The 14,970-nt window shown below is 47.8% G+C and overlaps 1 protein-coding gene across 1 annotated transcript in view; it reads left to right on the top strand.

Moving 5' to 3' along the window:
* ercc3 (excision repair cross-complementation group 3) overlaps nucleotides 1-14,970 on the top strand; it is a 50,723-nt gene that overhangs the window by 31,216 nt on the left and 4,537 nt on the right. The window contains exons 8-13 of the mRNA XM_069936026.1: nucleotides 194-508; nucleotides 4,250-4,434; nucleotides 6,447-6,649; nucleotides 10,735-10,831; nucleotides 11,243-11,360; nucleotides 13,005-13,123. Coding sequence (XP_069792127.1) covers nucleotides 194-508; nucleotides 4,250-4,434; nucleotides 6,447-6,649; nucleotides 10,735-10,831; nucleotides 11,243-11,360; nucleotides 13,005-13,123 — 1,037 coding nt within the window. The remainder of the gene's footprint in view (nucleotides 1-193; nucleotides 509-4,249; nucleotides 4,435-6,446; nucleotides 6,650-10,734; nucleotides 10,832-11,242; nucleotides 11,361-13,004; nucleotides 13,124-14,970) is intronic.

Here is a 14,970-nt window from a genome sequence, read left to right as displayed (position 1 = left end):
TGCCTTTTGTCAGTGAGGTGGGGAATAAAGGTCTTGGAGTAGTCTGGGTGTGGGGAAGGGCTGATCATGGTGTGAATGTGACTACAAAACTGCCCAATATTGTTAAAGATGCTTCGTTTCCATGTATTCGGGATGTCCCACGGGAGCACCTGTCCAAATTGGGACCTACATCTGCTTCTCTTCTCTCCTCTAGGCGCGGGTAAGTCCCTGGTGGGGGTGACAGCAGCCTGCACGGTGCGGAAGCGATGCCTGGTGCTCTGTACCTCGGCTGTATCTGTGGAGCAGTGGAAGTCTCAGTTTAAGATGTGGTCCACGATTGACGACAGCCAGATCTGTCGCTTCACCTCCGACGCCAAGGACAAGCCCATCGGCTGCTCTGTCGCCATCAGCACCTACTCCATGCTGGGCCACACCACCAAGCGTTCCTGGGAAGCAGAGCGGGTCATGGAATGGCTGAAGAGCCAGGAGTGGGGACTGATGCTGCTTGACGAGGTGCACACCATTCCCGGTAATGACCACGGCATGAGGACCTGTCGAAGCCTCAGCTTCTGGGAAGGGGCTTGCTCTGTAGATCAGTCATTCTCAACTCCCCAGGACTCTCCTCAGAGTTTACGGCCTCCTTCCCTTTGAAGCAGTTAGGTTTTGGTTTCTTGTACACGTCTCCTTCCAACAACATAAAAGGTCCATAGGGCCCTGGTTGAGAATGGCTGCTATAGATCAGTGTTAGATGGATGGCACGGTTAGTGCAACGCTCTTGCAGTGTCATTGACCTAGGGTTCAAATCTGGCATTGCCTGTAAGGAGTTTGTACAATGGGTTTCCTCTAGGTGCTCCCACTGTTTGAAAATCACTGTCCGGAGGTGAAGATCAATAGGGTCTAAATGGGTGGGTAGGGAGAGGGGGGGGAAGAACATGAACTCATGGGATGAAAGCCTGTTACCGTATGTCCAAATTAAAAAATTTAACACGGACACAATAACTGTTAGGAGGATTCCCAACTGAAGTGGACTGAACACAGACAGGACTTTGATGTGCAGAGGGATCTGGGGGTTTAGGCCCAGAGCTCATTGAAAGTAGATAGGGTGGTAAAGAAGGCGTGGGGATTGCTTGATTTCATTGGGCAGGGCATCGAGTATTAAAGTAAGGCTGTATTACAGCAATATAAAACATTGGTCAGACTGCATTTGAAATAATTCTAGTCACCTCATTAAAGGAAGAATGTGGGGGCTTTGGAAGGGATGGAAAATATTTACCAGGATGGTACCTGCTTTGGAGGAGAGGTTGGACCAACTTGGAGCGTTTTCTCTCGATCATCAGACGATGCGGGAGACCTGATTGAGGTGTAGAAATTGGACAGGATCTTATCCCCAGGATAAAAATATCGCACACGGGAGGGCTTGAATTTTTGCTAAGGGGGTGGGAGTTTAAGGAAGATGGACAGCGTAAGATTTTCATGCAGGGGTGGGTGCCTGGAACGGGCTGCCAGGGGTTGAGTTGGAAGTAGATACAACAATAGTGTTTAAGAGGTTTCCATTCAACCTCTTTTTGGCTATGGCCCCCTTCCGCTAGGATTCTGCTCAAAGTTTATGGTGCCCCCTTTCCTGCTCAAGCCCGAAATGTCGGTTCTGTATCTTTACCTTTGCTGTATAAAGGAAACTGTTTGACCTGCTGAGTTTCTCCAGCGTCGTGTTTTTACTTTTTAAAGCAGTCAAATTTAATTGGTTTCTTCCGTACTTCTCTCCTACCGACTACATGAAAAACATCAAAAATATTTTATGATTTCAGTCTGTTGTCCCCCTTAAATGCACTGTGGCCCCTGGGGGTGGGGTTGGTTTGCTGTTGGGCTCCCGTCAAGAGTGATTGCCCCATGAACAAACGGGAGAGGGGGGATACAGATCAGGTGCAAACAGCAGAGTTTTAGTTTGAATTAATTCAGTATTGTGTTCAGCACAGACACGTGGGCTGAAAGGCCTGTTGCTGTACAATTGTGAGGGTCCTGGGAAATGCGTGATGGGAGCTTTGCTCTGTCGTACCCATGCTGCTGTTGTCCTGGGAACGAGGAAGCCAGGCTGTTCCTGCCTGGGAGTGTGCGGAAAGTCTTGGGCTGCAAGGTGATATTGATTAGTGGAAAGTTGGATCAGGCAATGGTGATGGGATTTAATTCTGCTGAAAGTGAGGTGATGCCCATTGGGAAGATCAATAAAGTTTTAAATAAATAAAGAAATGGTAGGGCCCACGGAGTAGGAACTTGATGTTCAAACCCGAGTCCCACTGATGGAAGCACAGGTGGTGAAGAAGTGAAGGATGCGTGCCTTCATTAACCAGTCCTTCCAAGTGAAACACTTCACTTGTTAATCCGCAGAAGTCATCTTCTGCATCCAGTGCTCCCCCTTTGGTCTCCTCTTCATCGAAGAGACTGGACACAGACTGGGAGATAACTTCGTTGAGCACCTTGGTTCTGACCGCCGCAATAGTGTGGATCTCCCAGCAACCACCCATTTCAGTTCTCCATCCCGTTCCCTTGCTGATGTGTGTCCACGGTCTCGTGCACGACCAGACAGACCACCCGCAAGTTGGAGGAACAGCTCATCTTCCCAATGGACCTCTTCCAACCGGATGGCATTGATATCGACTTCTCTGGGTTTCATTAAACCCCTCCCATCCAGCTCATTCTTACCCATCATCTCTCCTTTCCCATCATCTCTCCTTTCCCTATCTCCTTCCCACAGGCATGATAAATTCTACTTAGTCCCTTATCACATCCAATTAACTCCTTTTGTTGGTCTGGATTCCTCCCCCATTGTTTGAATTCTGAGACGTTCTGAGATTTCCCGCTTCTGCCTTTTCTGAATTTCCCTTGAAGGCCTCAGGCCCGAAACATCGGAAACGTATCTTTGTCAACTACAGATGCTAAAAAGACCAGCTGAGTTCCTCCAGCATTTCAGTTTGTTTATTTTGTTAACCATGATGTGGACAACTGACTGTATAACACATTGGTTATGCCGCTGTGTGTGTTTCTAGTCATCGCACCATCGGAAAGATGTGGCTGCACTGGAGAGGGAGCAGAGGAGATTCACCAGGATAGTACCGGATTGGAGTGATTCAGTTGTGATGAGAGACAGTTTGTTTTCCATGGAGTACAAGAGGCTGAAGGGAGAAGTGAAGTATCTCAATGATGAGAGGGTTGATGGAGAAGCTGGGAAGGAAGAACAAACAAAATGCTGGAGCAACTCAGTGGATCAAACAGCATCTCTGGAGGCAAAAGGTGTCAGTCGACATTTCAGTATCAGTGCAGAGCAGAATCATAGAACATTACGGCACAGGAAAACGGATCCTTCAGCCTTTCTCGTCTGTTCCAAAATATTATTCTGCCTAATTCCACACCCCTCCCATCCATGTACCTGTCCAAATTCTTCTTAAATGTTAAAATTGAGCCCGCATTCACCACCTCAGCTGGCAGCTCGTTCCACACTCCCACCACTCTCTGTGTGAAGAAGTTCCGCCTAAACTTTCCCCTTTCACCCTTAACCCATGTCCTCTGGTTTGTATCTCACCCACCCTCAGTGGGAAAAGCCGATCTTCATTTACACTGTCTCTCCCCCTCATAATTCTAAATACCTCGATCAAATCTCCCCTCATTCTTCTACACTCCAGGGAAAAAAGTCCAAACCTGTTTAACCTTTCCCTGTAACTCAGTTCCTGACGTCTGGGCAACATCCTAGTAAATCTTCTCTGCCCTCTTTCTATCTTATTGATACCTTTCCTGCAGTTCGGTGACCAAAACTGCACACAATCCTCCCAATTTGGATTCACCAATATCTTGTTGAACTTCTGATTGTACGGAACTTCTGAGGTGTGAAAAACTGGAGAACCAATGCGAGGTTTAAGGTAAGGAAGGGGCAGGAGGTTTAGGGAGGATTTGGGGAAGAATCTAGTGGTGGAGGTGGTAACTCTCAACATTTAAGAAGCAACTGAATTAACAATTGAATCCCCAAGATGTGGGCTGGTAATGGAGATTAGTGTAAATGGGTGCCTCGTTGGCCAGTTTGGAGGTGATGTGCTATATCTAGCTAGTGGGTAGCTGATGCTTGGGGCAGTAGAGAAGGAACTCTGTACCTGTTGTCAGTGCCATCTTGCTCTGGGCTGACATCCCAATGGCTAACTTGTGAATGGATCCTTCTGCTGATTCTGTATGTTGGGCAATGTGTACTGGAGGTGGTGGTACTGATCCGGTCCTGTGTTCTGTCCAGCCAAAATGTTCCGCCGTGTTCTCACCATCGTCCAGGCACATTGCAAGCTGGGACTGACAGCCACTCTGGTCCGGGAAGATGACAAGATCGTTGACCTGAATTTCCTCATTGGGCCCAAACTTTTCGAAGCGAATTGGATGGAGCTCCAGAATAGTGGATATATTGCCAAGGTGCAATGTGCTGAGGTGAGTCTCATTACAATAGATATTCTGCCTGGCCGGCACAAAAAAATGAATCTTAGAGTTATATGTGATGTCATGTATGTGCTCTGACAAAGAATCTGAACTTTGATAGAGGAGCAGTAGTCGGCCATCGGATCCATTGAGTCTGCTCTGCCATTCAATATGATCGTGGCTGAACTGGCCGTGGACTCCCTGTAACCCTTAATTCCCAGACTATGCAAAAACCTATGTGTCTTAAAAATATTCAGAGAGGCAGCCTCTGACGCTTCACTGCATGAAAGCATGCAGGGGATGTGTATGGATAGATTCTGCAAGAACATCGAGCTGGTAATTTTCTCTCTGGATTCAAAGTGTTTCCCTGTCATGCTTCCATAAGTAACCCAGACAGGTCCAGCAGATTACTGAGTGCATGCCTGAACTGACCATCTGGTTCCTTCCCTGGGACCGCAGGAACATCCAGCAAGGTGGGTGGAAAGTCCAAGTAGAGCTTACATTGGACAACATTTTTCAAAAGATTTGCTTCCTGAAAAAAATTGAGGAATATCATGGACAACTTCAAGCTGAACATAAAGATTATTTCATATTTGCTGTATCACATAGGAAGTTGGAGAAACATTCAATTAACTTTTATTGAATTTAGCCTGTTTAATCGCATAATGACGCTGACTCATTGCATTAGTTCAACCGACCTAAAGGTGTTTTGCAGCTGATTTTCGCTTGTTCTCAACATCTTGTGTCAGTGTCCAACAATAGTCGGCCAGCATTGATGGATTCCACTTGCCCTGATCCTGCTTTTCCATGGTTATCATGTCCTGGTGAAACCTTTCACCATGTCCGTTGATCAACAGGGAAGAAGTCCAAGTGCAAATGCAGAAAACGAATTTTCAATGACATGTTGCACGTCATGGTTTTGTACACTTGGGGTAGACTTAAAATATGACAGTAAATCACAAAAATAGATTATCTCAAAAAAAAACGATAGGAAAATGTTAAGGTGACTTTTGCGATTGGCAGCCCAAAATCCATAAAATACACCCAAAAGTATTGAGCCCTTCATCAAGGTCTGAGCAAAATGTAGGCAGGAATAAAATGGTTGGGATGGGGGGTGGGGGGTGGGAGGGGCAGGGGAGGAGCGTGTTCCCACAGGCAGGAGGTATTAGGAGGATAAGGGAGGGAGGGGATGGCTCAGTGAATGTAGAGGGAAGGAAGTAGAGAGCTGGAGGAAAGCAGACAGAGGGATGAGGAAGGGAGGGAGAATGGGGAGTGGTCTAGCAGAAACCAGGGAAGTCGATGTTAATGCTGTCCGGTTGGAGAGGGCCCGGATGGAATATAAGGTGTTGCTCCTCCAATTTACCAGGTGGCCTTGGTTTGGCCTTGCATGAGTCCATGGACAGACGTGTGAGTATGGGAGTGGGATATGGCACTGAAGTGGTTGTCCACTGCGAGGTCCAAGTCACTGATGTGGACAGAGAAAAGGTGCGCAGTGAAGTGATCTCCCAATCTGTATCCATTCTCTACGATGTAGAGAAGGCCATAAAGCGAGCACCAGATGCAGTAGATGATTCCCGCAGATTCATGTGAACTGCGTTTTCATTGGAAACACTGCTTGGAGCCCAGAATGGTGGTGAGGGAAGAGGTGTGGGCACAGGCAAAGGTGCTAAGAGGGCGATTAGTAGGAAGGGATGAGTGGACAAGGGAATCACAGAGGGGAGCGGTCCCTACAGAAGGCGTAAAAGGGAAGAGAGGGAAAGATGTGTCTGGTGGTGAAATCATGTTGTAGGTGATGGAAAGAGTGGAGGATAATGCATTGAATGTGGAAGCTGGTGGGGTGGTAGGGTGAAGACAAGGGGAATCTTGTTTATGTTGTCTCAGGGTGGAGGGGGCCAGGGCATACATAGAAAATGGAAGAGATGCAGATGATGGCTGAGTTGATGATTGTAGAGGGGAAGCCAGGTTTTTTTGTGGCTGGGAGAGGTGGTCAGGTGCTGGTGTGATGATCCCTGTTTGTTGCCTAGGTCTGGTGCCCGATGTCACCTGAGTTCTATCGAGAATATGTAGCGATTAAGACCAAGAAGCGGATGCTCCTGTATGTCATGAACCCCAACAAGTTCCGAGCCTGTCAATTCCTAATCCGTTTCCACGAGCGCAGGAACGATAAGATCATCGTGTTCGCTGACAACGTGTTTGCCCTGAAGGAGTATGCCATCCGGCTAAACAAGTAAGGCTTTGGCCCAGTCTGTCAATGGTCATCGGTCACACAGCACGGAGTAGGCCTTCGCATGAGCATTCTGGGCCGATCCCATTTGCTTGCATTTGGTCCCTATCTTTCCAAAGCCCCTCCTACCTATACAGCTCTCCAAATGTCTTTTCAATGTTTTCTTTGAGGGAGGCTGGTGTAGAAATTGCAAGGGCTCTGGCAGAAATATTTAAAATGTCCTTATCCACGGGTGTGGTGCCAGAGGATTGGAGGATAGCTCATGTTGTTCTGTTGTTTAAAAAAGGCTCCAAAAATAAAGCTGAAAATTATAGGCCGGTGAGCCTGACATCAGTAGAAGATAAATTATTGGAAGGTGTTCTAAGAGATCAGATGTACAATTATTTGGATAGCTGGGGACTGATTAGGGATAATCAACATGGTTTTATGCGTGATAAGTTGTGTTTAACTAATCTTAGAGTTTTTCAAGGAGGTTGCCAGGAAAGTTGACGAAGGAAAGGCTGTGGATGTTGTCCACATAGACCTGCATGTGAGGTTAGTCAGGAAGTTCAGATGCTGGATATTCATTGTGAAGTAGTGAACTGGATTTGACAATGGCTGGACGGGAGAAGCCAGAGGATAGTGGTGGATGATGCTTCTCAGACTGGAGGCTTGTGACTAGTGGTGCTTCAGGGATCGGGGCTGGGACCATTGTTGTTTGTTCTCTATATCAACGATCTGGATGATAATGTGGGAAATTGGATCATCAAGTTTGCAGATGACACTAAGATTGGAGGCGTCATGGACAGCGAGGAAGGTTTTCAAAGCCTGCAGAGGGATCTGGACCAGCTGGAAAAATGGCAGATGGAGTTTAATGCAGGCAAGTGTGAGGTGTTGCATTTTGGAAGGACAAACCAAGAAAGGACGTACACGGTGAATGGTCGGGCACTGAGGAGTGTGGTAGAACAGAGGGATCTGGGAATACAGAGATATAATTCCCTAAAAGTGGCATCACAGGTGGGTAGGGTTGTAAAGAGAGCTTTTGGCACATCGGCCTTCATGAATCAAACTATTGAGTCCAGGAGCTGGGATGTTATAGTAAAGTTGTAAAAGACATTGATGAGGCCAAATTTGAAGAATTGTGTGCATTTTCGGTTACCGAACTACAGGAAATATATCAATAAGATAGAAAAAGTGCAGAAAAGATTTACTAGGATGTTGCCGGGACTTCAGGAACTGAGTTACAGGGAAAGGTTAAACAGGTTAGGACTTTATTCTCTGGAACGAAGAAGAATGAGGGGAGATTTGATCGAGGTATTTAGAATTATGAGGGGGAGAGAGAGAGTAAATGTAGGTCGGCTTTTTCCATTGAGGGGAGTGAGATACAAACCAGAGGACATGGGTTAAGGGTGAAAAGGGAAAAGTTTAGGGGGAACTTCTTCACACAGAGAGTGGTGGGGGTGTGGAACGAGCTGCCAGCTGATGTGGTGAATACAGGCTCAATTTTAACATTGATGACGAATTTGGAGAGGTATGGAGGGCTATGGGCTGGGTGCAGGCTATTGGGACTAGGGAAAAAATGGTTTGGCACAGACTAGAGGGGCCGAGGTGGCCTGTTTCTGTGCTGTAATATTTCTATGGTTCTATGTCCAAATTGTATCCACTTCCAGTTTCTCATTCCAGATTTTAAATTTAATGATACAAGCCAATTCAAGCCGTTGAAACCCGTGCCACCCAATTGACCTCAAATCCCGTACATTTGGAGGGTGGGAGGAAAATGGAGCGCCCGAGAACACACTTGTAGAACCCACGGGAGAATGTACAATCAGTGACAGATTCGAACCCCCTGTTACTGGTGCTGTGACTAATTGTGCTGCCCTGTATTGTGTTCGTGAAAAAAAATTCCCATCAAGTCCTTCTTGTGTCCCTCCCTTCTCACAGTGAACCTCTATCCTCTAATTTCAGATTCCTGTACTCTGAGAAAAATACATTGACAATTGATAGAACAGAAATCGACAGCATAGTACAGGCCCTTCGGCCAATAGGTTTCTGCCAACTTACTACATAATCCTCCATTTTTCTCAGTTCCATGTACCTACTGTGTCTAATAGTTTCTTAATTGACCCTTTTGTACCTGCTTTCACCACCGTTGCTGGCAACATATTCCAAGTACCCTCCCCTCTCTGTGCGAAGATCTTTCCTCTTACATCCCCCCCTGTACTTTCCCAAGCACCTTAAGACCATGGCCCCCATGTGTTAGCTGTTTCAGCCCTGGGCAAATAGCCTCTGGCCGTCTACACGATCAATGCCTCTCGTCCTCTTGTACACCTCTATCAATGCACCCACCCCCCACAATCCTCTGTCATTAAAAGGAGAAAAGGCCAAGTTCACTCAACTTCTCCTCATAAGACTAGTTCTCTGATCCAGGCAGTGTCCTTTTACCCTCTCTATAACATCCATATCCTTCTTCTTTGGCTTGGCTTCGCGGACGAAGATTTATGGAGGGGGTAAAAAGTCCACGTCAGCTGCAGGCTCGTTTGTGGCTGACCAGTCCGATGCGGGACAGGCAGACACGATTGCAGCGGTTGCAAGGGAAAATTGGTTGGTTGGGGTTGGGTGTTGGGTTTTTCCTCCTTTGCCTTTTGTCAGTGAGGTGGGCTCTGCGGTCTTCTTCAAAGGAGGCTGCTGCCCGCCAAACTGTGAGGCGCCAAGATGCACGGTTTGAGGCGCTATCAGCCCACTGGCGGTGGTCAATGTGGCAGGCACCAAGAGATTTCTTTAGGCAGTCCTTGTACCTTTTCTTTGGTGCACCTCTGTCACGGTGGCCAGTGGAGAGCTCGCCATATAATACGATCTTGGGAAGGCGATGGTCCTCCATTCTGGAGACGTGACCCATCCAGCGCAGCTGGATCTTCAGCAGCGTGGACTCGATGCTGTCGACCTCTGCCATCTCGAGTACCTCGACGTTAGGGGTGTGAGCGCTCCAATGGATGTTGAGGATGGAGCGGAGACAACGCTGGTGGAAGCGTTCTAGGAGCCGTAGGTGGTGCCGGTAGAGGACCCATGATTCGGAGCCGAACAGGAGTGTGGGTATGACAATGGCTCTGTATACGCTTATCTTTGTGAGGTTTTTCAGTTGGTTGTTTTTCCAGACTCTTTTGTGTAGTCTTCCAAAGGCGCTATTTGCCTTGGCGAGTCTGTTGTCTATCTCATTGTCGATCCTTGCATCTGTAATGAGACCAGAACTGAACGCAACATTCCAAGTGGGGTCTAACTAACTATTCACTTTATCGATGCCTCTCATAATTTTATAAACCTCTAAGGTCACCCCTCAATCTCCTATGCTCCAGAGAAAACCGTGCTAGCCAACCTCCAGTCCCACAAATGAAATGGCTTGTTGCGTGGGCAATTGGGGATGATTAGTGGTTCCGTTTTTTAAAATTTAAACATAGAGGCCCTTTCGGCTCATGAGCCAGTGCCTCCCCTTTACTCCCAATTGAAGTACAAACCCTGTATGTTTAGAACAGTATGAGGAAACTGGAGCATCTGGGGAAATCCTACGCAGACACATGGGTTTTATGGACACGTGGTGAATGCAGGCTCACTCTTAAGTTTTAAGAATAAATTGGATAGATATATGGATGGGAGAGGTCTGGACATTTATGGACTTCACCTGTCAATGGGACTAGTGGAATAATATTTCAGCATGGATTAGAAGGGCCAAATGGCTTGTTTTCTGGGCTGCAGTATCTTATTTTTTAGATATACAGCACAGTAACAGACCATTTTGGCCCACAAGTCCATGCCGCCTAATTTACATCCAATTAACCTTCAACCCCCAGAACATTTTGAACGGTGAGAGGAAACTGGAGCCCCCAGGGAAAACCCATGTAGAGACGGGGAGAACGTACAAACCTCAGTCCCTATCGCTGGCGCTGTTGTGCTAACCACCTTTTGATGTAAGATTTCACCGGTCACCCCTAAGTAGTTAAATCGTGTTACCTTTGTTCTATGCCAACTGACCTCCCTCTGTAACTTTGCACTTTTGTACTGTGTATGATATGTTTACTGGTCTGCTCACAAAACAATGATAAACTTGAACTTTCCAGGCCTTATATTTATGGCCCCACATCCCAAGGGGAGAGGATGCAGATCCTGCAAAATTTTACCCACAACCCGAAGATCAACACCATTTTCATCTCCAAGGTAAAGGAGCTGCATTTTATCGATGGCAGGTTAAGATTTTAAATTTTTTAATTTAGACATACAACATGGAAACAGGCCCTTCCAGCCCATGAGCTTGTTCCACCCAATTACACCCCATTGACCTAGACCTCAGTACGTTTTGAACAGTGGAAGGAAACTAGACCACCCACACAGACACGGGGGGGAGAGCGAACAAACTCCTTTCAGACAGTGTTGGATTCGAACCTGGGTCGCTGGCAGTGTACAGCTAATCGCTATGCTCACCGTGCTCTGGAGGGGGGAAGATGGAGCCACAGGTGGGGGAGGTATGGTGAGCATTTTAGCTATGTGGATGGCTCTGGGTCTGCTCCGTTACTGCTGGGGTGATGTGTTGGTGTGCGAGTGGAGCGTTGACTCTCTGATCTCCACCAGGTGGGAGACACCTCCTTCGATCTCCCCGAAGCCAACGTGTTGATCCAGATTTCTTCCCACGGAGGATCCCGGCGGCAGGAAGCCCAGCGATTGGGCAGAGTACTGCGGGCAAAAAAAGGTGAGGAAGGATTGTCCAGGTGGGGTTAGATAGGATGGTGGGGAGGGGGGAGGTGCTGGGAGTTGAGGGTGAAGTGGGGGGGGGGCTGGCTGGAAGTGGAGAGTGAAGTGGGGCAGGCAGAGTGTGGGGAAGGCTGGGAGTGGAGGGAGATGGGAGCATGCAGGAGGCAGTCAGTGTGGGGGGCAGGATGGGAGTGGGATTGGGAGGCAGGCTGGGATTGGGCAGAAGATGGTGGGACAGACTGAATCTGTCTCAGGCTGGGACATGGGGGGTCAGGCTGGGATGATGGGGAGGGGATGATGGTGAGTGGAGAGTCATGAGCTTGGTGGGTGAAGTGCAGGTAGGGGGTGGAGAGTGATGGTGGACAGGGAGTTTTTGTGGAGGGTGGTTATGGGTGAGGGGAGTATGTGGAGGGTGGTGGGTGGGGGTTATGGGTGGAGGATGGTGATGGGGTGTGATGATGGATGAGCAGTGTGAGTTCTCTTGGTTTGAGCTGGCTGTGGGTGCACCGTGTCACAACATCCCCCTCTGGGCTGATTTACTCTTGTGATGTGGGTGAGATGTCACACAGCATGGAACAGGGTCTACGTCCCAACAACCATTCTGGGCTGGTCACATTTGCCTACATTGGTCTATGTTCATCTTAACCCAAATGCCTTTTGAACCTTGTAATCACACCTGGTTCTGTGGTTCCTCTGGCAAATCATGACAGAAACGGACTCCCTCTGAATGAGAAGTTTCCCCTAGCTTTTTAACCACTTCCTTTTCACCTCTTCCCTCTGTCCTCTGGATCTAAAAGTTATTGACCCTGAGGGAAAAAAAAGCATTTGTTCCCCTCATGTTCATGTAAACCCCCTTTGAGGTCACCCCTCAGCCACCAGTGCTGCAAGGAATGGTGCAGCCTATCTTCCTATAACTAACACACACACAGACCCACACCCACACCCACACCCACACCCACACCCACACACACACACACACACACACACACACACACAGACCCACGCACACAGCACACTCACACACCCCACACAGCACACTCACACACCCCACACACACACACCCACCTCCCTATAACTCATCTCTTCTGCTCCCAGCAACATCCTGATGAATCTCCTCTGCACCCCTTTTAACTTCTTCCTCTAGCCAGGTGACCAGAAGTGTAGCCAAATCATGAGTCCCAATTTATGTACTCAATACCTCGCCTAATGAAAGTCAGGTGGCAAATGCTGCCTTCACCACCCTGTTCACCTGTGTCACCACTTACAGGGAGCTGTGCACCTGTACCCCAAGGTCTCTCTTCCACAACACTCCCCAGGGCCCTGCCACGCCCCGCGCAAGTCCTCCCCTGATTTGAGGCAACACCTCCTGCTTGTCAGAGTTCCATTTGTCACTCCTTAGCCCACCCCCCCATCTGATCTGGACCCTGACTGAGGATGATGGATTGGGTGGATCTACTGGAAGGAGAGTGGGTGTCATTGCTACCAATCACAACAAATCTCTCTGGCCTATTGGACATACTGACACCCGGTGCTGGCAATGTGTTGGTCAGAAGGTCCTGTTTTCGAGCTATAGAACTGATTTCAAATTAGTTGCAAAACATTCTACCTTGTCTCTGCGCGACCTCAATCCTTGTCTTCACAGGGATGGTCGCTGAAGAATACAACGCTTTCTTCTACTCACTGGTCTCCCAGGATACACAGGAGATGGCGTACTCAGTAAAAAGGCAAAGGTTCCTGGTGGACCAGGGCTACAGCTTTAAGGTAGGTTATTACTGAGAAAGGAACGGAGTTGGGTAAGTGTTGCAGCATCAGGATGAGTGCTATAGACAATAAGTACTGGAGTCAGCCAATTGGCCCGTCGAGCCAGCACCGCCATTTCTCAGATCATGGCTGATCACTCTCTGCCAGTATTCCCTGCCATAACCCTTAACTCCCCTGCCACAAAAGCCTTATCTAACTCCCTTTTGAACACATCCAGCGAATCTGCCTCTACCATCCTCTGCGGCAAAGCATTCCACAGATCCACACTTCTCTGGGTAAAAAAAGTTCTCATCTCTGTCCTAAAGTGTCTTCCCTGTATTCTTAAACTATGCCCTCTAGTCCTAGTCTCTTCCAACAATGGGAACATGTAATCCAAATTCACCCTGTCTAGCCCCTTGATTATCTTATATACCTCTATCATGTCTCTCCTCATCCTTCTAAACTCCATCGCATACAAGCCCAGTCTTTCCAACCTTGCAGCGTTCCTGCCATCCCGGGAACCAACCTTGTAAATCTGCACTGCACTCCCTGTATAGCAAGTATGTCCTTCCTCAAATTTGGGGACCAGAACTGGACGTAATACTCCAGGTGAGGTCTCACCAGGGCCCTGTACAACTGCAGGAGGGCATCTCTGCTCCTATACTCCAATCCCCTCTTTATGAAAGCCAACGTGCTATTTGCCCTCTTCACAGCTGGCTGAACCTGCATGCTAGCTTTTAGTGACTGGTGTACAAGTCCACCCAAATCCCTTTGCAGTACCCCTCTCCCTAGCTTAACTCCATTTAAATAATACTCTGCTCTCTTATTACTGCCTCCAAAATGGACAACCTCACATTTGCTCACATTGAACTTCATTTTCCATTCCTCCGCCCATTCCCCCAACCTGTCCAAGTCCCTCTGCATTTTCTTGACATCCTCCTCACACTTTATACTGCCACCCAGTTTAGTGTCATCTGCAAATTTGCTCACGTTGTTAATAATCCCTTCATCCAAATCATTTACAAAATAATAAACAACTGAGGACCCAACACCAAACCCTGTGGTACCCCACTCCTCACATCCTGAAAATGACCCGTTTATCCCAACCCTTTGTTTCCTATTTCTTAACCAATTTTCTATCCATGACTGCACCTTATCCCCAATACCATGCTCCTTGATTTTGCCTACTAGCCTCCTGTGCAGGACCTTATCAAGGCTTTCTGGAAGTCCAGGTACACCACATCCACTGGCTCTCCCGAGTCCACCCTCTTTGTCACATCTTCGAAAAATTCCAGAAGGTTGGTCAAGCATGACTTAAGGAATCCATGCTGAATAGCTCTGATACAATTATTCCTGCCCAAGTGTCCCGCTATTTCTCCTTTTATGATAGATTCCAATATCTTCCCCACCACTGTTGTCAGGCTGACCGGTCTATAATTTCCTGCTTTCTCTCTCCTTCCCTTCTTAAAAAGTGGCACTACATCAGCCACTCTCCAATCCACAGGCATCTCCCCCAAATCTATGGAACTTTGGAAAATGTTGACCAGTGCCTCCACAATTTCCAGAGCAACCTCTCTTAAGCTCCCTGAGATGCAGCCCATCAGGCCCTGGGGACTTATCAGCCTTCAGTCCTAACAATTTACCCACAACCACCTGCTCCTGGATCTGGATATGCATCAGATTCCCCCATTTCCTTAGGAAATTCCACCGTCCCTAGATACTGCATGACCTCTACCCCCTATCTGACCAGAACCTGGATCTTCCTTGGTGAAGACAGATGCAAAATATCTGTTAAATTCCTCAGCCATTTCTTTGTTTCCAGTAATAATTTCACCTTCATCCATTTTTAAGGGCCCAATTTTGGTCGT

This window comes from Narcine bancroftii, chromosome 4 (assembly GCF_036971445.1).
Source record: "Narcine bancroftii isolate sNarBan1 chromosome 4, sNarBan1.hap1, whole genome shotgun sequence".
Lineage (NCBI taxonomy): Eukaryota > Metazoa > Chordata > Chondrichthyes > Torpediniformes > Narcinidae > Narcine > Narcine bancroftii.
The sequence above is the reverse complement of the archived record's forward strand: the minus strand, read 5'-3'. Positions and strand labels throughout refer to the sequence as shown.